The 26,641-nt window shown below is 37.2% G+C and overlaps 1 protein-coding gene across 1 annotated transcript in view; it reads right to left on the bottom strand.

Moving 5' to 3' along the window:
* Window positions 1-26,641, bottom strand: part of LOC107686565 (rho GTPase-activating protein 33-like) — a 65,697-nt gene that overhangs the window by 4,055 nt on the left and 35,001 nt on the right. Inside the window, exons 3-24 of the mRNA XM_016483617.1 lie at window positions 23,761-23,795; window positions 22,001-22,092; window positions 20,645-20,729; window positions 18,471-18,557; window positions 18,134-18,271; window positions 17,735-17,827; window positions 17,207-17,329; window positions 15,324-15,401; window positions 15,154-15,235; window positions 14,897-14,962; window positions 11,270-11,419; window positions 11,088-11,190; window positions 10,748-10,892; window positions 10,146-10,228; window positions 9,917-10,024; window positions 8,011-8,156; window positions 4,211-4,367; window positions 3,864-4,003; window positions 3,678-3,752; window positions 1,229-1,980; window positions 909-1,089; window positions 2-600 (exon numbers count right to left, since the gene is read on the bottom strand). Of these exons, the coding sequence (XP_016339103.1) occupies window positions 2-600; window positions 909-1,089; window positions 1,229-1,980; window positions 3,678-3,752; window positions 3,864-4,003; window positions 4,211-4,367; window positions 8,011-8,156; window positions 9,917-10,024; window positions 10,146-10,228; window positions 10,748-10,892; window positions 11,088-11,190; window positions 11,270-11,419; window positions 14,897-14,962; window positions 15,154-15,235; window positions 15,324-15,401; window positions 17,207-17,329; window positions 17,735-17,827; window positions 18,134-18,271; window positions 18,471-18,557; window positions 20,645-20,729; window positions 22,001-22,092; window positions 23,761-23,795 (3,518 nt within the window). The remainder of the gene's footprint in view (window position 1; window positions 601-908; window positions 1,090-1,228; window positions 1,981-3,677; window positions 3,753-3,863; window positions 4,004-4,210; window positions 4,368-8,010; window positions 8,157-9,916; window positions 10,025-10,145; window positions 10,229-10,747; window positions 10,893-11,087; window positions 11,191-11,269; window positions 11,420-14,896; window positions 14,963-15,153; window positions 15,236-15,323; window positions 15,402-17,206; window positions 17,330-17,734; window positions 17,828-18,133; window positions 18,272-18,470; window positions 18,558-20,644; window positions 20,730-22,000; window positions 22,093-23,760; window positions 23,796-26,641) is intronic.

Consider the following 26,641-nt stretch of genomic DNA (forward strand, 5'->3'; position numbering starts at 1 on the left):
AAAACTGCCGCCCATACGCTGGGGGTTTTCTCTGAGAAGGGACGGCTTCGGTGGAAGAGGGTGGGCTGGATTTTGAGGGCTGTGCTGGAGAAGTTGGTTCTTCATTCTTGTAAATGGGGCTTGGTGTTCGCTCATTGTCTTCAGAGGAACTGGCAGCTGACAACTCAGAATTCGATGTCCCAGAGTCAGAGACTGAGCTGTCAGAAGAGAGAGTCCCAGTGTCCTGCCCAGGTGGTGACCTTGGTTCTGTACCATGTGATTTGTCTGCAGGCTTTTCAGTGGCAGTTCTACCATCATCATCATCATTATCGTCATCACCCTCAGTCTTCCATACAGACAAGGGGCGCACCGTGGAGTAGATCTGATTAGGATCAGAAGACAGCAGAGCACCCGCATCAGCAGAAAGGGACCTCTGGAAGCGGACGTCTGTCTCATGGGAGGTTCCACTCTGACGGGGACGGTATGGGGGTGAGGCACCTTGCCGCAGTGCCTTGTTGGCACTTTCAGCCAGAGCCAGAGCCATGAGGCGTGCAGGGTTCTTGGGGGGAGGAGGAGGGGGCTGCTGTGATGGAAGGGGAAAACCAGTGGGACCCAAGACACCTGAAAAATGTTTGAGAGTAAGGAATTAGGAAAAAAGTAGGCACTTGAATGAATGAACTATTTTTTAACATTAAACAAGAGGTTTCCAAACTTGTGGTGCATGGAAAAATATATTTATGTCAGAAAGTTCTCTCATTGCAAATGTACAGCAATTGGACAAAACCTGCGTATTTTGGAAAATTACCCAAAATGATCATGTTTTCTGACACAGGGCAATGGTGGTACTTGACAACAGTCATAGACAAGGGTGTGCAGTCTGAAAAGTTTGGGAACCACTGCAGTAGGCCATAATCAGAGTGTGTACTCACTAGGACCCTTGATTTTGGCGATGGGGCCCAACTTATTGCTGAGCTCTTGCTGGCAGCTCTCTGTGAGTTGAAAATCACATGACCTCAGGAGCATAGATATCATTTGGGGTGGCTGAGGTGGTCCACTGCTTGGAAGTCCAGGTTGCAATTCGCCAGCTCTTCCACCAATCATTTCCAGAACCTTAAAAGAGTTAAAATGGTTTACTTGTAGTTCTCTGCACATTAAACTGGGATAGATTTCACTTTAAAGGTTTTACTCCAAATAATACCACTACATTATGTCTGTGCCCCAACAAAATCACCAAATATGTTATGCTCACCTTGGCAGGTACACTGATGGCGATCGGATCAGAGATGTCCAGAGGGGGGGATTTTGGCACTTTAGGTGAAAGTGCATGAACCACTTTACGTGTAAAGGAACGCCTCTCTTGAGGGGGCTGAGACGGGGGTGCAGAGGTCGCTGGAGCTGGCGTCTGGCTGTGGGATGGGCATAGGTTTGATTCGCCCTGCTGGGCTGTGCTTGCGGGAGTATTAGTGACTGCAGAGGGCCTGTGTTGACAGAACACTTGCTGAGGCGGAGCTGCTGCAGCCAGGATCAAACTCCGACGGGCTGCGGCCTCAGATTGATTGAGAACTGAGTCTGGATCTTCTGTGATTGAGCGCTGGCTACCAGACCGGGTGTGGGCTTGATGGCTCAGACACCAGTAGGGAGGGGGTGCGGACGCAGGAGGGGACTCCTTGCCGCTAAGATCAACAGCCGTGCTCACTAACCCTATTGGCCCATCTTCCAGGAAGGTGGGGCTAAAGTCAATGACATCTTCTGCCATCCATGAGGCAGATGGTTCCTGGGAAAAATCAGGCAACATGTACACACCCTCCTCATCTTCTTCATCTTCATTTTCCTCCTCATCTGCATCACGGGTTTCCTCAGGCAGCAGGCTATCGTAAGAGCGGCTTGGATGGATTCTAGATGGGGAACGCTGGGGAAGGAGCTGTGGATCAATAGAGGCAGCCAGAGAGAGACCATCACTGCTGGAGCGAGGTCTTCGTAAGCGCTGCATCTTTCCCTGACCTGAGAAGAAAACAGAGCATCACACATCACTCTTACTTTTCAATACCTTCAATCATTTCTATATCCAATTTGGTAACACTTTATAATAACTTTCATTTATAAATCATTAACAAACATTATATAATGCTTAACAGATCATTAGTTCATATATATTCACATAGCTAGAAATATGAGATAATGTTCTTGTTAATGTTTACTAATGAACTTACTAAACATTACCTAATGATTAACATATGATTATTTCATGTAAATTGAAATAATTACAAATGTCAGTAAACTTTCAGTTCATATGATCTTCATTTGTTGGTCTTTGTTTGTTGTGTACAATAGACCTCTATTTGCACATCTTAACAAATAATCTATTAATTATTTGTTCATGTTTTTGCAGTAGCCAATCTAAAGTTGAAACTATTCATCATCTGTAAATGTTTTATAAACGATTACTAATCATTTAGTACCTTTATGGGCATTAGACTTCAAGCTAATGTAATAAGGTTTGTGTAAAGGGTGACTGGTTAAATTTAGCTAAATGCTTACTTAAAGACATAACAGATTGTAATTTTGGTGCAAAAAAGTTTTTTTATTGCCTCAACACACACATTAGTATACTACTCTTCAGTATATCATTAAACAGGATATTCCTTGAATCATAAATAAACGGGAAAACAAAACATTTTTTAAAAGAAAATATTTGTTGATTTATCAAAACAATATAAAATAAACAGACTGAACCGTGTTCCCTTATAGTAATCAAATAGACGCCTGTACACTTTTGACCCTTTAACCAACCCTTAAACCTACCCATACCACCAAACCTGTCCCTAACCTTACCCGTATCACACCTCAATAGCAGCAAAAGTGTCGAGCATTAACACAAGCTTTTAATCATTTTATAACATCTGTTAAAATCATTTGTAGATTTTTAATAAGTGCTTGATCATATGAAATTGAAAGTTTAATGACATTTGTAAGTATTTTAACTTACATGAAATAATGATTTGTTTGAACATTATCTAATGTTTAATCTAATGTTTCTAACTCTTTGAATATATATTAACTAATGATCCATTAAGCATTATATAATGTTTGTTAATGATTTATTAATGCAAGTTATTATAAAGTGTTACCGGGGTCGGTAAGATTTTTTAAATATTTTAAAAAGTCTTTCACTTACCAAGGCTGCATTTATTTGACCAATAACAGTACAAAAAAGGATTATTACAATTTAACATAACTGTTTTCTCTTTTAATATATTTTAAACCATATTTTCATCAGCAATTACTCCATTCCTTCAGAAATCATTCAAATATGTTGATTTCATAATAAGAAACATTTCTTATTATCATCAATGTTGAAAATAGTTGTGCTGTTTTTGAGGTGACACTTTTTTCAGGACTCTTTGATGAATGGAAAGTTCAAGTTCAACAGCATACGTGAAACAGAAATTTTTACTGTCACTTTTAATCAGTTTAATGCACCCTTGCTAAATAAGTTTTTTTTTTTCAAAAGAAATCTTACTGACACCAAATCTTTGAACAGTATACACACACACTTTTATAATTGTATAATAATAATGAAAAATATAAATATATATTTACCCTTGTTTACATACTTTTTTTCACATTTTAATGTACTGATCTTTTAGGTCTTAAATCTTATTACACTGCTCCCTGGTGTTACCAAATGTCATTCATACCTGCTCCACTGTGCTGAGATGACAGGGACTCTTCACTCTTTGCTGACCTTAGCGTCACACTGTCCACCCTGCAACCTAAAGCAAACAAAAAGCACTAAAAACCAGGTAATTTTCCTCTAACATCAGCATGCAAATCTATTTAGGATTAATTACAATCTAAAGAAATATGTAAGATATCTCTTATACCTGCATGAGAGGTAGCAGGCTGGAACAAAGAGGTGATTCTGGTGTGTTTGTGTCGACCTGCCGCTGTAGGTTTCCCAATGGCAAAAAACGTCTTCCAGCTCCCACCTGCCGACTTTCGGACCTTCATCCCTCGTTTCCTCCTAAAAGAAACAAGAAGAAAAATGTCAAATGATTAAGTACTGAGTAACAGCTCACCTATTAACTAAAATGTTGTAATTTACAGTTCTTAATTTTTTTTTTAGTGTAACAGAAAAGACAAAAAAAAATTATATATCATTAATCAAAATAATCTAATTTGTATGTTAACCATTCCTTTAAAAGTCATTAGTTTGTTCAAAGAAACCCACTTGTCAGCAGGCAGGTCCAGTACAGTGTGAAACTGGCTGATAGAGAGGTGAGGAGATCCCTGAAGGAGAAGCGGAGCTTGTGTGCGAGCTTGCGCCTCCTCCAGAGACAGAAGCCTGGTGGACACAAACGACTTGGGTCTGGTCAGAGACTGTCGTGCTGCGGAGTCAGAAAGAGGCAAACCAAAAAAAAAAAAAAAATTCAGATTCAGATCCATTAAGCCAGAGGACAAAAGCGAGTAAATGCAATACTGCAGCGGAGAGCACAGCGTTCAACAACAAATGCGATTCAACATGATACACTGCAAACGGCAAGACACCTAAGCATCAACAAAAAACATCAGCTCCTCCAAAGCTTCTGTAGTCTGTGCAGTTCTTCTGCAACAAGCTTTGTAGAAGAAATACATGGGCTGGCCAACAGACTGGAAGTTCACAAAATCATACGTGGTTAAGGCCAGAAACAAACTCTACGCAAGTACACAAATGCACATGCTTTGCCGGTGCTTACTAAGATTTCACATGCAAAATTTGCAATACTAAGTCAAGTCAGGTAATGCACCTTATAGCTCCTCTTTTAACAATGTTGAGAATTCGGTACATACTTGTGTTACATTATGATTTGCAATTGAGCTTGTATATCTAGGAAAGCTCGTGTTTGTACTTGCGTAGAGCTTTTTTTGGGCCTCAGCAAGCCTGTAAAGTCTGGGACATCAGACGAGTAGAGAAATCGAATATAAAGCCTGCAAAAGTATCACGTTTTAGCATTTTGAGAAAGATTGCAACGCTTGATGTGCATAACATGTAAAAGCTGTCTGCTCAAAGCAATATTTGGGGTTAATTTGTAGAAGATACCTATGATTAATACAAAAACTTAAGCTGACATAACAGACAAAAAAAACTAAATGACACTTTACCTTCGGTCATTGTCTCAGAGTTGAGTCCACAAACAGATACTCTATAGCTCAGATTTTTTACTATAACATCCATCCCATTCACCCATCTTACCAAATGATTTCCCTCAATGTCCTACTTAATGAAAACCAAATTTATATAGTGGAAAAGATCAATTAATAGCAACCAAAAACATTTGCCTAATATTAAGGTTTTCTTCTCATACAAGACAAAAAACTGCTTAATAAATGTCAACAAAAGAATTTATTGCCTTATATCCACCTGTGTGCTGTACAGCATGTCATTTACATAGGCAAAAGATGTCTTTACAGCTGTCCTCGAACATAAACAGCTGTCAAAATAATCCATCCATGTGGAAAATTACATAGCTAAATGGCATACACTAACGTTCAAAAGTTTGGGCTTGGTAAGATTTTTGAAAGAACTCTTGCTCACCAAGACTGCATTTATTGGATCAAAAATATAGTAAAAACAGTGCAACTGTGATATTTTATTAGATTTTAAAATATCATTTATTCCTGTGTTGCAAAGCCATTTCTCCAGTCTTCAGTGTCACATGATCTTTCAGAAATATTTTTGTGTAAACCATATTTTTTCTAGGAACAGACAATTCAAAAGAACAGAATTTATATAAAATTGAAATACTTTGTAATATTAAGTATATATGTCCTTGCCGTCTCTTTTGATAAATTTAGTGTGTCCTTTCTGAATAAAAGTATTAATTTCTTCCACAAAAAAATCTTACAGAGCCCAAACTCTTGCGTAAACATCCATCCATCTATCCATGAATACATCTTACTGATTTTTCAGAAACAATACATGGGAGTTTTTAAAGGGATAGCATCGATTCCCACCGGAGCCATGTGGGACACTTTTTATGATGGTTGGACGCGCTTTATTGGACTTCTTTTAGACTACTGAAAAATAACACCCATTGACTGCCATTATAAAGCTTGGAAGAACCAGGACATTTTTTAATATAACTCTGATTGGATTCGTCTGAAAGAAGAAAGTCATATACACATAGGATGCCTTGAGGGTGAGTAAATCATGGGGTAATTTTCATTTTTGGGTGACCTATCCCTTTAACTCAGCAGTATGTACTGTCTCTATGGCCCCTTAAGCTGGCTTGACCAGGTTTTTCCTGGTAGAACAGATTGTGATTTGAGTGTCTACTGCAGAGGGTCAGTCTGGATCTCATATCATGGAGAAGCGTCGTAGCTCTGGGTCCAGATAGGAGGGGTCAGTCAAACAGGACTCCCCCCTCGCCTCCTGAAGACTAACCAGGCGTGTTCGGGGCTGGCGTGAGATCTTGTGCTCCGCCCCTCTTGTCACTATGGAAACACACAGCTCGCTCTCAGTAAGCCTCACTTACACATGGGTGAGGCCATTGTAAACATGTTCCACAGTGCTGTGTTAGCAAAGCTCATCACGAGAGACTAACTTATGAAAATCACACGTATTATAGGGTTATTATAGGGTTATTTTCAACAATTTTAAAGGAAATAAGTTTTATATCACCTTCTTTGTATTGCAATTGGCAAATATGAGAGCAATATGAAAAACTTTTTAATAGGGTCCCTGATTTAAAACTAAATTGCAAAAGGGTTTGGAAGTTTTTTGATCATTCAAAAAAAAAAAAGATTTGGAGTTAAAAACATTCACAGAAGTCCCCATGTGGCATTTTACATCATTTAAATTGCTTTAATAAAGCATATTTAAGTAAAAATGACTGCAACTATACATATTCCATATTGGTGGATACAAATAAAAATCATGAACTATTCATTTTTTTCTGGTTAATTTTGTGCAAAATTTGTGATGTCAGTAAGATTTTGAAAGAAGTCTTTAGTTTTTCAATGAAAATATAAATTGATGTTCAAGAAACACTTCATGTTATTATCAATGTTGAAAACAATTGTGTTGCTTAAAATATTTGTTGAAACATTTATTTTATTTTTTTTTCAAAATTCCAAGATTTTTTTTTTCAAGATTCTTGATAATAAAATTGAGGATAAATAAATATGAAAAAGAACAAAATTTATTTGAAATAGAAATCTTTTGTAACTTTAGTGTCACTTTTGATCAACTTAACGCATCCTTGCTAATTAAAATTGTTCATTTCTTTAAAAACAAAACAAAAAAAACAACTGACCCCAAACTTCTGAACGGTAGTTTAAATATCAAGAAAAATATCATTAAATAAATTTATTTATCTGTATCACCCAGCCGACATATATTCAATTTATGTTGGTTATTATAGATACTTCATATTGTGTCATAAGGAATGAAAAAGAAAAGACAGGAAGTCACAGTCCTTGTTGTAGGAGTCACATATCACTGTTAACTATGAAAACAAGAATAGCTGCATCTCAGAAGGGAAGAAAACTGTGGATAAATTAAGGCCTGGAGGCTGCATCAGATGCCACCTTAAACCAAAGGCTGGCAGAGGAAGTTATTAAACACATTCTCTTAATCTGTGGCAATTCCATAATGAAAACAAGCCAGAAGAAGCATTACATCTGGTGCATGTGCTACTATATCAGTTTACCAGACACCTCTGTTCCAAAACATAGTGCATTGTCTGCATAAGCAGCATCCTAACTAAAGTTTGTCACTAAGATTGGCACATTACAGGATTGGCTTCTTCCTGAAGGATACAATATTGTTGCCAAAATTAAGTATCTTTCAAGGCAGCATAATTAAAATGCTAACCTTTTTGCTATGATGCCTTAAAATGCTGCTTATGTGGGCAGCTCACTAGATTTTGGAACAAAACCAACATCACTGACTGTTTAATGAAAGTGCTGTTTTAAGACACCGGATGGAATGAGTGGTTTACTGATGAGTGTGAACATCTATAGAGAAACAGATTTGTTGGTTCAACATACCTGCACTGAAACGGCCAACAGAAGTGAAGGAGTCACTGAACAGAACTTCCACATTGCTGAGCAGAAACTCCACAACCACGGACTGGATACGCACTTCTTTAAATGGATCAGCGCCATTTAAGCCTGCTGCTTCGATTTCTTTGGACCTGACACAAAACAACAGCAGATTCAGCTTCAGATACAAGAGTTTTAATTTTAAGCCTGAGCCTGTACTCATAAAAACCACAACAAAAACACTTAAGCTGAGGTGAGAATGTCAACAATGACAGAATACAAATATCATCATACGAGTGATTTCAGCAGTAACAAATACTGATATTTTAGCTCAAAATATTATATTTTAAAATCTTGATATTCAATGATCATTTATATAACTATTTCCAAAATAAGACCAAAAGCATGGCTTCAAGTGAAATTAGGCATCAAAATATTAGGGCTACAGATGTATAAATGCACAGCAGAAAAGATATATAACAAAATATTTTAAAATCTGGCACAGAAAAATTTAGTTCTCACCTACATTATGGCTACTTTCCAATAAATTAGTAAATAAATAAACAAAATATTGATTTGAGCTGAAAAGAGACCCCTTTTTGACTATTTCAGATATGAAACTAGCACAGTTTCCTAGTACAGTTGTCAGTAATACAGTACATTAAACAAAAATATCTGACTGCAGAATTTTGTGCGTGACTGACAAGAATCAAGTATTCTGTGACTGACCAATCAGAATCAAGTATCCAGGAAAGCCATGTAATAAACTGACCTTAAAGGCATAAAATGAAAATTCTGTCATCATTTACTCACCCTCAAGTTGTTCCAAACCTGTATGAGTTTCTTTCTTCCGTTGAGCACAAAAGAATATTTTAAAGAATGTTGGTAACCAAACAAGATGATAGTAGCCACTGACTTCCATAGTATGTTGGTTGGTTACCAACATTCTTCAAAATATCTTCTTTTGGAACAACTTGAGGGTAGGGCTGGGCGATATGGGCAAAAATTCATATCTCTGTATTTTTTGGCCGATTTGCGATATACGGTATATATCTCAGTATTTTCGTTAAAATAGACAAAAATATAAAAATAGACTTACTTGTAGGTTTAAAATTCTACATGTCACATTTATTGTCCAACTACAAATATTTCAGCGAAATGTATATTTTAGTCAGAATTATTGCGCTCCTATTTCACTGAGCTCTGTCTGTTTGGCGCGCATGCGCACGGTGGCGCTTGTTCACTGAAGTCTGTGTGAAGTTTAGCGGAGAATCCCAAAGCAGAAGGCTCATGCACTTCTGACAGAAAAAATTGAAATATTTCCATGGCTTTCTACCATTTACAGATGGAGAATATACCTGTGAAATGTAAGTTATGCATTCAGGAAGACAGCACATCTCAAACACATTAAACAGCGCGAGTAGCCTTGTCTCTATCAGCGGTACACGCAGCCTTTCTGTCAGAGCATCTGACGGACCGAGCCGCTTAAAACTGATATGCAAAACGAACATATAAACTATGTCTTACCAGTTTTTAAAGGCCTTAATATGAAGCTTGTCACATGTTTAGAACAAATTGGATTATGCACTTTCTCCGCAGCAGCTCAGTATGTGTCCTCCGCTATATTTTCAGATGCACTCGTATCAAACTACTGTATATCGATATAAACGATATTGCCTCATATCGAATCGCTTAAAGAAAATATCGATATATCGTACAAACTCTATATACTGCCCAGCCCTACTTGAGGGTGAGTAAATGATGACAGAATTTTCATCTTTGTGTGAACTATCCCTTTAACTGCTTCCAATATCAACCATAAGCAGGCTAATGATGGTAGTTTGAAAAAACTAATATTATCACCACTGCGTCACTAATATTTATGTAGATAAAATTCCATGTTAGGGGTTACCTGAGCAGGTTGGGGGCCCAGACGATGGCCAGATTCTTAATGTGCATGTTCGTCTCTCCACTGCAGGTGGCCAAATGGGCCAGGTGTCTGATGAGGTACTCCAAAGTGCTGAAACAAACACAAAGACATCACTTACTGTCAGAAAACACAGCTCTTTCTGCAGTTTCACATCAATGTCTATAACAGGTGACACTGCTTGTGATCCATGTGTAGTGAGTATTGGGGTTACCGGTAGTGAGGAGGAGGAAGTTGCTGGATAACATCATGTACTTTCACCATTCTCTCTTCCTCCGTCATCTCTCCCATACATTCCTGGACAGACAGGAAGACACAGCTCGCTTAGGAACTTAAACATTACTTGAAGGTGCCCAGTTATACAGAGGAAGTCTCCCTCACCTATGTGGCATTTATTTGATCACAAATACAGTTAAAACAGTATTATCGTGAAAAAAATATACTATTACAAGTAACGCTTTTCTATTTTAATATTTTTTAAAATGTAATTTATTCCTGTGATGCAAAGCTGAATTTTCAGCATCATTACTCCAGTCTTCAGTGTCACATGATCCTTCAGAAATCATTCTAATATGCCGATTTGTTATTATCAGTGTTGTTATCAATGTTATTATCAATGTTGAAAACCGATGTGCAGCTTAATTTTTTTGTGAAAACAAAAATATCTTCTAACAAACACAATGGAACACACAATCGTAAATTAAAAAAATAAATAAAAATCAGTCATATTGTGATATTGCCATGGTTAAAAATAGTTTTGAAACCCTAATTTTGCAGAAGCTTTGAACATAATTTAATAGAGCCAGAATGACTTACAGCAAACTTCTCATAGAGTTGGTACGTGAGCAGAGGATTGGGTAGCTCTCTGAAGTAGAGTTTACACAGCGAGCCAATGCAGTGAATATCCTGCATGTACACATCTTTCGTCAGGTCTGGAACATTTTCACTGTCAAACTCATGCCTGATCAGGATGAGATGCAAGAGGAGAACAAATGTCACGATCATGCATAAAAATTAACATAAATTATCATTTAAAGTGCGCACAGAATAAAGGAGTGATCAGAGATAACCTTTATATAAACTTCTAGAATCAATTATGTTGTTCAAAATGCTGAAAAGGAAATCAGGGCAGGATCTGGGACATGATTGGACACACCTGAGCTTCTGTATGTTGGAGGACACGCCAGAGTGTCTGTAGATGCCATCCACCACACCATGCTTCTCTATGAACTCTGAGCAGCTCTTTAGGACCTGCGGCACTGAAATTTGACTACACAAAATTACACTTTCTGCAATGTTCCCTTCTCAAAGCACATTAAGAAAATACTGTTTCTGTACCGTCTTGGCCGGAGTTGAGGAGATGCTCGCCAAGGTCGCAGCCGAACACCCGTTCTTTCAGGATTCCCCTCTGCTTTAGCTTTTGTTTGGTGGGTCTGGACTTCATGAAGGTGCGCAGGAAGCCCATCAGCTTGCCGTGTTTTTTGGACACTACCAAAAGGGGGTGACAGAGAGCTAATCAGGCAAATGAAAATATGTACTGCACACTTTCACACACTACATAATGTATACTGCTCGCTACACACTCAGCAGGAAGTATCTGTAAAATATACTTCACTTGATAATATGTGTGTTCATTTAGGATACCTGTAAACTCAGACAACACGTGAAGTACACAGAAGGGGTTTTAAGTATATAATAATGAATTAAAAAAAATAAAAAAATATCTCCAAGTGAATTTATGCAAAATAAATATTACATTTAAATGAATATAAAACATACACAATATACTTAAAACCCCTACCTTTAGTTATGAATTACTTTTTTGACACTTGTTATGTAAATAAATGGGATTGTAAATCTCTAAACTGCTAAGTAACAACTCCTGAGGTATATGAGGCTGAAAAATGCTACATCTACTGTTCGCCATGTTTATATTAGCCACATTTCATATGGTGGCTGACTGGCCTCATACACTCGCCATTATTCACAAACTCATTAAAAAGTTACCTACAAACTTCACTAACAGGTGAATTGAACATACAAATGAAGCCTCCACATGAGCACTCTGACCCCTTAAATGACGAAAACCACACAAATAAATGCACCTAAAAAGGCCAACCAGTAAGCTCTAATCTATGAAGTGTACAACTCCTGCAGGTTGTGTTCCATATATATCAGCCCTAGGTCGAAAAACCATATTACTCTGAATAGGCGATATAGCTATAGATCAGTGGTTCTCAACCTTTTTTAAATCATATTTCAAAGCTGCTCATTTTCAAACTTTTTTAGAGAAACTAGAAGGAGTAATATATTAAAATAATTATAAATAACTAAAATAATTAAATTCCGTCATTTCAGTAATTGAATGTTCTTAAGGGTTTAAACTTTTTGTTGCAAATTAATTTATATGAATTTTCTAGTTTGTGCTTACAAGGTTTTTTTTACAACCATTGTTTTTACTCACAAATAGCAATTTACAGTTGATAAAATATTTTAGAGCTTGACAAAATGTACAGAATTCATAACAAATAATAACAGTAATTCTATGACTTGAGACTTTATTAATTTCAATGACTTTTCCAGGTCTAGAAATCACACTTTCAAAAGTCCCTCTTATATCCAGTTTGAACAACCCTGGTTCTTAAATAAAAATAGCCATTGTTAAGGAAATTCTTAAGATAAGAAATATGATTTTGCTTATTTTAATTATTTAAATCTATCTTGAGGCCCCCTAGTGAGTCCTGACCCCATGGTTGAGAACCACAGCTATAGATACTTCTCAAGCCTCAGGGTCAGTGACCTGGATGAAACAAATGTAGGTTAACAGTTAAACAGGTTAAATGAGGGCCTTTCGCAGCTGTACAGCAGACATCAACATGTCGGTTATGCAAGCCATCATTAATGCCGTCTAAAAAGCAGCACTTTTTGAAATTTAGCATTGCCGTGGCTTAACAAGATGTGACTAGGCCATCTTTCAAGTTTCTAAGTGAAACTCTTTTTGACAGTCCTTTCCACTGTTTGTTGCTGGAATCTCATTGCATCGCACCTGGTTAGGACACAGTGTTAAAACGTTCGATATCACATAGATCGGGCATGATCAAAATCAATCCCCACAGCCTACTAACAGATTCTCATTTATACAACAAGTGGCCTGTAATTCTTCAGCAGATGCTACAAAACGATTCCCACATGAACACTTGAATGAATTATACAACATTTTTGCTGTGTCTTCACCATCCAACACCCATGCTCATCCTCTCCGAACCTCCCACACTCTCTCTGCCTGCTGTATAAACAACCACAATCTGTGTTACAAACCCTGCTTGTCTCAAAGGATAGAAGGCGTTAGAAAAAGGCGGATACAGAAATGTTAGTTTAGGTAAATCCACTGAAGTTGTTACCAGCCAGGCTTAGGAACCAAGGATGAAGAACTGAGAGAAAAAGAAAGGAACACAATCGACAGAAACATCAAATGCATTTATTAAATTTACCATTAAAGAATTTCATTAGAAGATGCTGCTGTTATGCAGCAGACTAAACAACAACCTAGAATCTTAAATACAAATTTGTTTTGACTACAGTGCCTTTCATCGCCATACAAATAACCTTGAAAACAGCAGTCATGCCAATATCATCTCCACTAGAACATCAAGTAACCAAAGCATGCATTTCTGAGAAAAAAAAACAACTAGGGCTGGGCGATATATCAGCTATTCATGAATACTGGCTGACCGATGTAGGATTTTCAAGGGTTGGTGCAAACAGTTTGGTATCAGTAATATATATATAATTTTTAAGAAATGTTTCTTTATTAGCAAATCAGCATATTAGAATGATTTCTGAAGGATCATGCTGAAGACTGGAGTAATGGTGGTGAAAAAGGAATATATTACACTTTAAAACGAACTACTAACTAATAACTAGGAAAAAAAACAGTTCTTTTAAATGGTAATATTTCACAATATTACTATTTTAACCATGCGTGATTCTGATTGGTTGACAATATTTGTCAGTAAATGCACAGCTAAAGTAGTTTCTTGACCGCAGAACAGTTCAATTTGGACACAGTATACACTGCCAAATTATTTTAGCTATTTCAAAGACACTTGCAGCCTACTAGAGTGAAAGAAACAAAAACCACATAGGGGTTGAAATAAATATGACAAACCATTTCCTTTATTATCTATGGAATGCATGCTCTATCTCTGCTCTCTCTCTCTTTTATACACACACTTACAGACTCTCACTTGCACAAAACTTGTGACTTATTAAAACCGTTTCGTTATTTAAGAGCTGTGTGACATTTCTCAGTGGCAATGGTAACGTCGTTATTTTTGAAGCAGATAAACTTACAGCTATGCTATTAGTAGAGACGATACTGTCGAATACAGCTGACAGTCACAGACATTTAAAAATGTCTTGAAATAAAACAGATGTCTCGTGGTGTGTTAACTATGGTATATAGGTGGAATAACTGACTCCAGGCTGTGAATTACAGAAAAATATTGCACATCCAAGGTGGTAATGCAGCTACAATGCAGTATATATTGCCATTTAAAATCAGCATGAAATGAAAATATATTTCCTAAATGCATTTTTTTAGATCTTATTGTGAACAATTATTTTTTTGAAAATGCTTTGAAATTGTAAGGTTTAATTAAAATGCCATGATGTATGCTGGACTTCTCCAATCAGTTAATCTGCTTAAACCTGCTCCTGAAGTTTGCACACTTTTGGTTCCACATTTGAGTACAATGCCCACATCTCAACATCTAATCAACAACTGATGCACAGAATCTTTTTTCTTTTTCGATATACTGCTACACTTGGCTGTAAGTCACAATACAAAAGAAAAGATTTGCCGCAACTGTGGTTTCATCGTGACTTTAATACTACACCCAGCCCTAATTGTAACTACTGAAAAGTAAAAAAAAAATAATAATAATAAAAAATAATTAATCATACCTGATGTTGGAGAGGAAGGCCCAGTCGTGTTGGTAACACCAGGTTTGGAGCCCAGCGCATCCACTTCTGAAAAAGCCAATAAAGATGAACAACCAAAATTATGTGCACTGAAGCGTTGATAAACCAGCAAGAAGCGTTCAGAAAGGACAACACTTTCTCAGCAATATTGGTTCTGGAAGTACATTTATTTTAATAATTAATAATTATTATTATTATTATTAAGCTCTTGATACTGAAGAAGACTGTGTGCATGATACCTTGCTTACTGACAGGAGCGCTGACCGACTGTGGCAACTTCTCATTGATTAATTCCACACATTCACTGGGAAAGAAGCCAACCTGAAGAAAAGAGAGGGGAAAGCTGGGCTCAAAGATTACAGTGTTACTGAAGATGGTCCAAATCGGGTCTTAAGGTTTAGATCGGTACCTGGAATCCATGCTTTCCTCTCCACCACGTGGTGTCCTCTTTGGGTGGCATGTCAATGACTGACAAAATATCACCAACCTTTAGAAAGAGGAACAAAGACACATACAAGCAATTAGACCACAAACAGACACACAAGTAAGATACACATGCAAATTACTTGTGCATTGAAACCATCAAAAAAACTCTTCAAAAAAGTATATTAGCTTAGAAAAGGATGAAGATTGAGTTCGTATTTTTCAACCACAAGCACGTCAACAGCTGCTATTATGTGCACTGCAGATAAAACACTTCATATATTCTCAACAACATCCAGTCACAATCAGATTAACATCTCTATTCAAAAGCACTGACACGTGCCGAAATACACTTTGACCCAAATTTTTAAAAAAGAGGAAGGGAAAAAAATATCAGTTCCTATCTCTCAGTGGAGAGGAGAACGAGAATCAAGCCTGAGATGAGAGAAAAGAGAAAAACAACAAAAGAGAAACTAAAAAGGGAAAGTTTGTTGAGATAAATGTTGATTTTGGCTTGAAAAAGCCTTGCCTAAATGTTACAAATTCAACAGACAAACAGGTTGATACAGCATTAATACAGCATTATTAAACTGTTGCTAGGGTGCTTGGATTGGTTGCTAGGGTGTTTCTAGGTGGCTGCTAGGGTGTTCGACAGACTGGAAGATTCAACAGAAAGACATAAAAACAGATCACTACTAAGTTGTTGTTAAGGTGCTTGGAGTGGTTGCTATGGTGTTTCTAGGGGACTGCTAGGTTGTTGTGGGTGGTTGCTAAAGCTCTGCTTAGTTGCTGCAAAGAGTTTTGGAGAGGTTGCTATAGCGTTCGACAATTAAAGATTCAACAAACAGAGATAAATACAGCATTTTTACGTGGTTGCTAAGGTGCATGGAGTGGTTGCTAGGGCGTTTCTAGGGGGCTGTTAGGTTGTTCTGGGTGGTTGCAAAAGGTTTCAGAAAGGTTGCTATGGCGTTCTACAGACTTTATTTATCCCTGCTAAGGTGCTTGACATGGTTGCTAAGTCTTTGCTAGGTAGCTGCCAGGTTTTTCTAATTGGTTGCTAAGGCTTTGCTAGATGGATGCAAAGGGTTTCGGAGAGGGTTGTATGGCATTGTTTCATGGTTACAGCTAGCTAGATTTCTAGGTTACTGCTAGGTTGTTCTGGGTGGTTGCTAAGGCTTTACTAGGTTGTTTCAAAGGGTTGCTAGAACGTTCAACTTGAAGATTCAACAGACAGATAAATACAGCATTACTTAGTGGTTGCTAAGGTGCTACATAAAGTTGTAAGGCATTTCTAGGTGGTTACAAAGGGTTCCTGAGAGGTTTTTATGGTCTTGCTATGTGGTTACAGCTAGCTAGATAGATCAGTTTAAAAAATGATGTCAGGTGCATGCAAAAGAATTAAACTGTGATAGACAGACAGATGGACAGAGAGAAAGAGAGAGACAAAAAGAAACAGAGCGAGAAAAGGGGCCTCATTGTGTTCTAAGTTTGGGTCACCCCATTCTCTGGCCCAGAAAGAGATGCTGTATATGGAGCAGTGTATAGGGAGGGGGACAGGAATAGACATGACAGAGGAGGAAGAGGAGGGGAAGAGCAGAGAGAACGAAACCGTGTCCCAGGACCAGGTAGGCTGTGCATGCATGTGCAGAATAAGGACAGGACAAGAGAAAGAGAGAACTCAAACTGGGTACAAGGTCTTTCGGAAGAGTTTGGAGTTTATGCTATAGTTTGATGTACAACACTGAATGGAGCAAGCAGCTAGTTGGCTTCGGCTCTGAAAAGCTAAAAGCTTTCATATGTCCCATCTCAAAGTCCTGTTTTAAAAGGAAATATATCAACACAGCGAAAAAAAGTAAGAGGTTTGAGTACCTCAATGGAGATCTCATCGTTAGCCTGAGCAGTGTAGCGCTTGATGACGTGAGCAGCAGCAATGGCGGGGACATTTAAAGATGCTTCTTCTTTTAGCAGGAACCTGTTGCCATGGTTGTCAATCTGTAGAAAGCATGAAAATCCATTAACTGTATCATTGCATGACTTCGGGTGGCCAAAATCTCAGCGCAAGATTCATTGAAACATGTCTTAGCCAAACAGATTCTGCCATTTTATTACCAAAAAGTATAAAATGTTGAGAAAAATTACAAAATCTCCTGTGATGCATGTGTATTTCATGCTCACGTCTTTCCAAAAAGAAGCTGTTTTTAGAACTGTCTTTTTTTTGCCCATGCAATGGAAGTCAATGGGCTCCAGTGCTGTTTGGTTTTAAATGCTCTTTAAAACATCTTTTGTATTCCACAGAAGAAAGAAATGCATACAGGTTTGGAAAGTCATGAGGGTGAACTATCTACTCTAGTGTATGTTTGCATTCTTGCATCTCTCTTTCCTCTGCTTGTCTCTCACCTCCATCCAGGAGAGAACCGGCCCACAGTTCAGCTTATTGTCCACGATCATGGAGAGACGGTTCAGATACTCCGACAACAGTGGCGTGAAGATCTGCGTGAACAACATGCATGTTCAAACGGCAAATTCATTGAGCAGTCAAAGGTATCACTAAAGACTGATTTAAAGCAATGTTTCAGGGTCAATATGAGTTAAGCTCAACTGACATTTTTTTCAAATGAAAATATTTTCTGTAAGATTTCAGTAAGATTCAGGTCAGTATGTTTATTCCGGACACCAACCTACATAACTGGCCGACGACCTCAATACAGAGCAGCTATCTCTGTGAGCGGTACAACATGAGCTACGTTGAAGCTAAATGTGCAAAGGAGCATTAGTAGCCAGCCTAGTCGTGCTCACCTCCACCCGGTCTCCGATCTCGCATAGGGCAGGAAGGGCCAAGAGCTGTGAGTAACGGCGGTCGTAAATACACTGATGCAGGTGAGCATCCAGCGTCCGGAACTCTTCGTACATACGCCGCACCATCCACGTCTTACCCTAGATTTCAGCGAGACAGAGAGAGAGTTGGGGAAAGTCAACAAATTAGATGCCAACAGAAGAGAGGAAGATGTAAGATGCACAATGATGTGTAGTGCACTGAATTCTTTCACGTTTGATACGGTCAGACGTGTTTTTATTTGTGCCAGGAGGGGGGTGTTTATTATTAGCACTGACTGGGGCATGTGTGCCCACTCACCTGGCAGGACACCTGCACGAGGAAAACCAGATCTTTGGCACTGCCTGAGGTCCAGCTGGCATCGCTCTGCTCATTGGCAAACTGAAGCTGAAGGTGTAAAGTGCAGACATTAATTCATGAAGGTGCGAAGAAGTTCAAGAACACATAAACAAATGTTTAATGGGAAAGTTCACGGTCTTGCATCATCATTTAAGACTGCATATTTTCACTATAACCACTTATTACGTTGTAAAAACAACTAGTTGATTAGCCTTGTATAAATTAGGCTGGTTTTGTGTTCACTGTGTTGTGTTCACTGTTCCTTTCTTAGGTCAAGTTTATCATTAGATATGTATCTCAATGGGTGTTACTTTTATCATGCACCTGCATCCCATCATAATTGTGCATTTATGTTTGAGCTTACAGGGTGGAAGTCCAATATCAAGAGGCATTCAGTTGCACTTTCCATGTTTCATGTTTCTGACATTTTGAAATGAGTTGAAAGCAACAACTTAAACACCAAAACATGTCCTGAATTGTATCGACTGTAACATCGCTTTCAGTCTGGACATATGAATTACTAGAAAATTGCCTGTTACTCACATTTGATGAGATACAGCTACTCTCAAACACATGACCGTTTATGAGAAGCTGGGAACATCCCTTCATAATAATTCAGTCACCAAAATGCTGTTTCATATCCATGTAGCATGCAAACTTCCTCATTGCTTTGAAAATGACTGTAATCAGTGAGATGTAAGTTGTCACTCACTTTTATTCAAAGCTACTTACTGTTTTATACAAAACTGAGTCTGGGGGCAGTACAGTCATGCTGCTTTATATTTAATATATCCTTGCTGAGTAAAGGCATTAATATTTACATATACAGTGTGTATATATATATATATATATATATATATATATATATATATATACACACTGTATATGTAAATATTAATGCCTTTACTCAGCAAGGATATATTAAATATAAAGCAGCATGACTGTTTATATATATTTAAATAGAAAACTTTAAATTGTAATAATACAATATTATTGTTTTTATTGTATTTTAAATCAAACAAATGTAGCCCTGGAGAGCATAAAAGACTTATATAAATATATATAAAATTTACACAGTAGTATTTTTGTCTTCAGGGGGTTTAGACACTAATGAGACAAACTCCCACTCCAGTCATGTTGTGCGGTCAGTGCGCACCAGGTGCTCTCAAGTGTGTGTGTGTGTGTGTGTGTGTGTGTGTGTGTGTATGGCACTCTGTCATTATAAGCACAAAATGCAGCACAAACACACAAAACAATGCAATAGGGAAAATGAATTACATTTTGAGAATGAATGGAGAATCATTATGGCTGTAAACCTTCTTAAATGGATCACAGATTTTTAGACATAAAGCACTTTGTGGCTGGCGGTTTATATGAGAAGAGCTCTGACATACTGCTGTGTATCTTTGAATAAAGTAAATGTTTCCTCTTCCCTATCAGAGCACACAAACACAGAATCTGAATGTGTGTGTGTGTGTGTGTTATTGAAGGTCACAAAGCAAGGGTCTGTATCAGCCCTGGAGATGATCCGACTGTATTCTGATATCACCCAGACTCTAACCGTGATGCATCTTGACAAATGAACATGTATATTACTAAACCACACACAAAAAGACATTTTATGTAATAGATGTTCTTGGTCTTTTATCGTGCACAATTCATTATTGCATGTTATCTTTCATCAAAATGTAAAAGATGAAACCACATTTCTAAAGGTCATTTGTGCAGGACAAAATAATATTAATCAATGATACCATAGCTTCAGATCACGTTTTACGTTATTCCTGGTAAATAATCTTTTTCACTCCTAAATATGGCAAATTATGGATGCATTGAATAGTATTTTAAGGTATCATAATTGTGCTTCTGATATAAAATACCTTCTTTTGGGCAAAATAATAATGTAAATAATAATAAAAATAAGAAGAAGCTGATGCTTCTTTCTTACTAAATAAATAAATTTAATATAAAAAATGATTTATAATAATTATTTTATATTTATTTATTATGAAACAGAGCATAACAGCAGCAAATGACATATTTTGGGCATAAATGTGACCAAAAATCCTTCAATATGATGTTGCACCTAACATTTTATTGGAAAGCCAAGAAACTTCTGTTCAACAAGATCTTACCTCGATAGAACCGAAGTCTACATTTTCATAGTGAAAGTGGGCACAGTCAACAAGCTTGGGGAAGTGACCTTTCACAACAGAAACCCTGGAACCACAAGCAAAGGACCAAACGAGTTAACACACCATACACTTTCATCACAGAGAGCTGTGTGTGTTATAAGTTAGGCTACATGTAGAGAAAATAAATTTTCTGTTTAATCAAATTAGTCATGGCAAGAGGCATTATTGCTCAGCCTTAGGATTTTCATCTGGAAAACAACAAATCTCACAGAAACATCCTACAGCCTTCTCAATGCTCTGGCAAACACCCACAAACAGGACAGTCCTATGTACATTTTCTTCAGCTCTAGTTTGTATTTTCAAGTTAGACAGAATGTAGAAGCCCTCTAGGGCAGCTTTCAGTAAGCTACTCATAGACACCACAGGGAAACTTTGCATTCCATTATCAGTTATTTCAGAGGGAAGTGAAACTCGGTTCTTCCTGTTTTACAGTGTGTTCAGAGCTCGACAAACCTGAAGCGACCCTTCACTTTATCAACTATTAAACCAAAATAATCAAAGTCTTTTTTGGGTCTAAAACCTTTAAGGCTATTTTACTCTGTTACAATTGCTTGCTCTTAACCTGAGTTTGAGGGTCTGGGTTACAATTCAAGGGTGTGGTTGCAAGGTGGGAACCTTAGTTAAGAAAGCTGCTTTAAAATAGAGCCCTATGATTTCCCTGATGCGGAAAACAAGGACAGTCATAAAAATGAAATTTACTGTATAATGTGGAATGTCAAGGAATTTGACAAAATTTAGATCAATAAATCAAAAGGATATACACTTAATCAAACTGCAAAAAGACTACTATTGAGATATGAAGTCTACATGTCTACTACACATTCTCATACACACGTGACGCTCATGGTGTTTTCAGTGTCTGACATCTCATATATGAGGACATGAAACTTCATCTCCAGAGATGCTCTAGCTCACTCATTAAAACTTTTTTTAAAGGGATATTACACAATTTTCTTTTTTCGTAGTAAACATCTGTGCCTCACTTTGTTTGACATATTCTAAAGATGAATTAAATTGTTAAAGTTTTATGAATTACCACCGTTTTGATATTACATTTGCATGAACTCATATAACACAAAATAAAAGACTTTCGTAGGGCAGTTATTGTTAATTGTTATAAAATGTAATTAAATCATTAAAACAGAATCCAAAATATTAAAATAGAAAACATAATTAGGTGTAAAAAAAAAAAAAAGGGGATTTCACAGGCCCATATTTAACACATCAAATGAATATATGTCTGCACCAAAAGATCTAGCTTATAAACTACAGATGGACAGACATTCACTTTCTCACCTTTTGCTCATCTTCCCCTTCGAGTTGGCTGAGGTTCCCACCGATCGGGTTCCAGGCTCCCCAGAACTTTCCAGATTATCAGTGCTTCGAGCCTGTATAATGAGGTAGGAGAGTAGAAGAAACAATTTGTATGCTTTGATGGGTCCACGCAACAAAACAAAGATCAAAGTCATCCATGTTTCGACATCATCTGAATTCAAAGATACTCAACATACTTTGGAGAAAATAGATTATAAATCAGCAGTGATTTTACAGAAAAGATTCTCTGAAGATTCAAAGAGTCACTTTGATTTTAATGTTCAAATCACACTAAGAAAAGCACTAAGAGAGCAGCAAGAAGCTTATGAAGAGACCGGGACTGTTGTCTGCTGACCTCTGGTCTCATTTAGAATAAAAGCCAAGCATTTACATCAAACAACTTTTTCAAAATGGGTGATCAGTGTAGAGCAGCATGGGTTCAACTTCACACTTTGACCATTGGCGTGTGATCTAAGCGGCCATTTTCAAACTTCTATGGCAAATGAGAATAAGATTTGTGATTGATGGCGGTGCACAGCAAGCGATAAGAGCATCAAGAGAATATGTACATTGTGTAAATAAAAGGCAAAAAAAAATCACTGTGAGGTGACACATTGGTATTACAGTGCTGGAGTTTTTAGAAATTTTTTTATGTAATTTTATTGGAATACACACACACACACACACACACATATATATATATATATATATATATATATATATATGTACTCCAATACAATTTAATTATTAATGCTGTATAAATACTTTAGGCCTTCAGAAATTGCATTTTTTATATTTATAAATGTCTAATATAAATGAATACAAATAAAATCAAAATGTATGTATTCAGACATGCGTAAAATAGAGAGAGAAAATGTTATTATTAAGTTTATTGAGATTTATAGAGATATAGAGATATTATTGGTAGTATTATTTTACCTACAGAAACTTAAACAAATTATATTTATTTATTATATATACCATTTATAAATAAAACTTTAGCAATAACCATTTTATCAAAAATGATTTCACTATTATAAAATATCTCATGCAAAATCAAATATAATGCCAATTGATTTTCTGTTGAACAGCAAAAAGGCTTTTATAAAACTGCATTGATTTTACGGTCTTTGCCTCAAGCTTACAGCTGATGTTGTTAGTAAACATGATGTGACGTTCAGTGCAGACACTCAGCGTTAGAGTTCCAGCATTACAAAACAGCGCTCTGGGCCTTAGAGCAAGAGCTGCGTACACACCGGATGTTTCTTCCCTTATTACATCTTTTTATGCTTGTCCTTGATGAATAAAAGCCCCGGTGAATTATGGCTCAGTCATGCAGATTAGTTCTGATAACAGCGGACCTGTCATGATGACTGTTTGAGTTTCATCCACCTGACAGGCAGTTTCGATGGAAACACCGGCACGGGAGCATTTGGTTGTGAGACAACACTTCCTCGAACCCCTCGGGGGAAGCACAGATCTCTGCAGTCCTCCTTTAGGTTTGCACAACATCAAACAGTCACGGATGAGTTTAAACACTGGAATGAGGGATGACAAGAGTGGATCTGCTTGCTGCTTTACGCAATGCAATCCTTGTTTTCTTCCACAAAGGGATGGCAAATTAGGAAAGGCCTGCGTACTGATAAGCCAATCATTTTAGAGGTGATGATCAGATTGATTTAAGCACTGTGCATGTGGCAGTACCGGAGAAAGGAGGTGTCGGACAGTTCTGTCATACTTACCTTTATTGCTAGCTGCTCTCCCCTGGTCAAGAAACCTTTAGAAATGGTCAGTAGTGCATAAGCATATTTAACAAGTATTAAACCTATACTGTACTGTTAAGCAAGCAGATGTGTGTGCTATGGGTGGAACGGTTCAACTTTTTCACGGTTCGGTTTGTATCACGGTTTTAGAGTCACGGTTTCAGTATGGTTCGGTATGTGCTATGTTTAGGGAAAAACTATACTGTCAAATAAAAATAAAGAAAATAAGAATAATCTATCTAACTACAAGCAACAGCACAAATAAATACAATAGAGTAAAGATACAAATAAAATAAACAGCGATTTTCAGTTTTTTTTTTAGGTAGGTCTAACATTAGTTTTTAGATACAGAATTGAATAAAGTAACCAAATGTAAAACAGCATTGCATATATGACTGTATAAATTAAAGATTAATCTTTATTAAAGTTACAAAAGGTATTCAATCAAGAGCAGTGAGTGATTTATTTGTTGTTGCTGTTCGATTAATATTAAGAAAGTGCTGTCACTTTAAGAGAATGCACTGATCCAGTACGTTCAGCCGGCTATGTCTGCTGATACTTACCAAGACGGGAATTTTGACATAATTTTTGTGTGAATTTGTCCATTCAAACACAATACTTCAGAGAGCGCTTAATATTTGCGCATGTTCTGAGATGCGGGTTTGCGCGCTTCGGATGAGCGCACGCACAAATCTTCTCACTGCGCGTGCGAGCTCACGTCCTCTGGCTCTTAAATGTTTAAACTGGCAAAGCTTAAATGCATTTAGTTTAAACATAGATATCAATGTGTGCTGTTCAGGTCTCACCTGTGTGCGCGCACTATCAGCACCCGGGTGATGACGGAATAAATGACTGCTCATATTCCAGCATACGGCAGTCGCATTGAACATCGCTGTTGTTGTAATGTACTGGGAAGCCAGAATGCGCATCCGTCAACAGAAGCATACATTAGCCGAACCCTGTTTTTTTTACGTGTTATTTATAAGAAACCATATTACAGATGCGTTGTCAGATTTAAGTTGAACCGCGGTCCTAGCGCGTGCGGAACCGTGTGTGGAGAACCGTACAGTTCGATTTTTTTCCGTGAACCGTTCCACCCCTAGTGTGTGCACTTAATGTAATCCTATATAATCTCAATGATAACAATAAACCCCTCAGTATGTGTGCTTAATTCTATAACTAAGCAGACTGCAAAGTACAAGCACACGTGCCGTGTAAACAAATATTGTGTTTGATTTGCATGCTGCAACTCTTAGAGGAGACAAGGAAGCAAAGCTGAAAGCACTGACACACCGACCACAAAAGATACAATCACTTCTGTCAACCTCTCCCCACAGCTCCTGATCACAGTTATTATTGATAATCAAAACTATTATAAAAACTAGAAATAAGAAAACTAGCACTGTAAAGAATAAGTACAAATTAAGTAATCTAAAGCTATAAACATGCACTAAAATATGAAAAAAATGCAAAGTATTTTATTATTTTATTTTTAATACTGAATTGCAATAAAAACCAAACCGAAACTAGTAGTTTTCCAAAAATACAAACTAAATAAAAACTATTAATGAACAGGAAAAACTAACTGAAACTAAAACTTTGAAATACAATTTTAAAAATAAAATGTTCCTTCCGACTCAACCTGCTCCCAGAACCCCCACCTCTCCATTCGGCTTTGGATTGAGCACACATTCCTCAATCCGTTGATATCTCGGCCTTCAGAGCACACGTCTTGAGGATCAGCTGAGATCTCAGAGGAGAGATGTCGGCCAAATCAGTGACAGTGAGAAGAGCTGCCTGCCAATGTCTCGCCTATAAATCCGTGGAAATGTATTGCACACTAACACCACCGTGCATAGCCCTGTCTGGAGATATCAACTGGAGTCACACTGATTGTGTGTCAGTTATTATTAAGCAACGTTCCCTCTCTGTCCCTGACTGACACAAGGGTTATTGACGTAGTCAACATTCCTGCAGCGAAATCATCATTTTTAGACACTATCGTGTATCTTGTTAAAAACTGACAAAATTCACTGTCAAAACTATTTTTGTTCCATTGCATTAATATAAATAAAACAGACCCCATTTACATTCTTAATACATGTCCCTGGTCTTACTGAATATGATTCAGCAACCTTTCATGAAAATATAAATACATTTTTCCAACTGAAATTACTTTTTGCTGGCGTCAAGGATAGGGAAATACGATAATAGCCAACGTAATTTAGAACATATATACAGAAGGAAAATATGAATAATGCTTGCTGTAAAAAAAAAAGTTGCTATGCTGTTGTTAGGCTGTTCCGGATGGTTGCTTTTCAGCCCAAGACTAAGATATTTTGGTCTCTATATATGGCTCAGGGTTTGTCAAATCCCTAACCATGAGGATAAGCAACAGTAATAGTCACGCTTACCTAAGTATTCCCTTCTGAATATTGTGTTTCACTCAGAAATACACCACATCACAGAAGCTAAATATGTTGAGAATGCCATTTTAAGTTGCTTTGAAAGGTCTGGTCTGACATGCAAAGAAATATAGAAGTACACTACTGTTAAAATTTTTGGGGTCTGTAAGATTAAAAAAAAAAAAACTTTTTTTTTCAGTTTGGACATGTTAAATTGAAAAAGACAGACATTTATAACATTACAAAAGATGTATATTTTAATAATATCTGCTCTTTATAACTTTGTATTCATTAAGCATTCTGGGAAAAAAAAAAATTCAGTTTCCACAAAAATATTAAGCAGCACAACTGTTTTCAACATTGATCATAAGAAATGTTTCTTGAGCAGCAAATAGAATATTAGAATGATTTCTGAAGGATCATGTGACACTGAAGACTGGAGTAATGATGCTGAA

The sequence above is a fragment of the Sinocyclocheilus anshuiensis genome, unplaced genomic scaffold, assembly GCF_001515605.1.
Source record: "Sinocyclocheilus anshuiensis isolate Anshui unplaced genomic scaffold, SAMN03320099.WGS_v1.1 scaffold389, whole genome shotgun sequence".
Lineage (NCBI taxonomy): Eukaryota > Metazoa > Chordata > Actinopteri > Cypriniformes > Cyprinidae > Sinocyclocheilus > Sinocyclocheilus anshuiensis.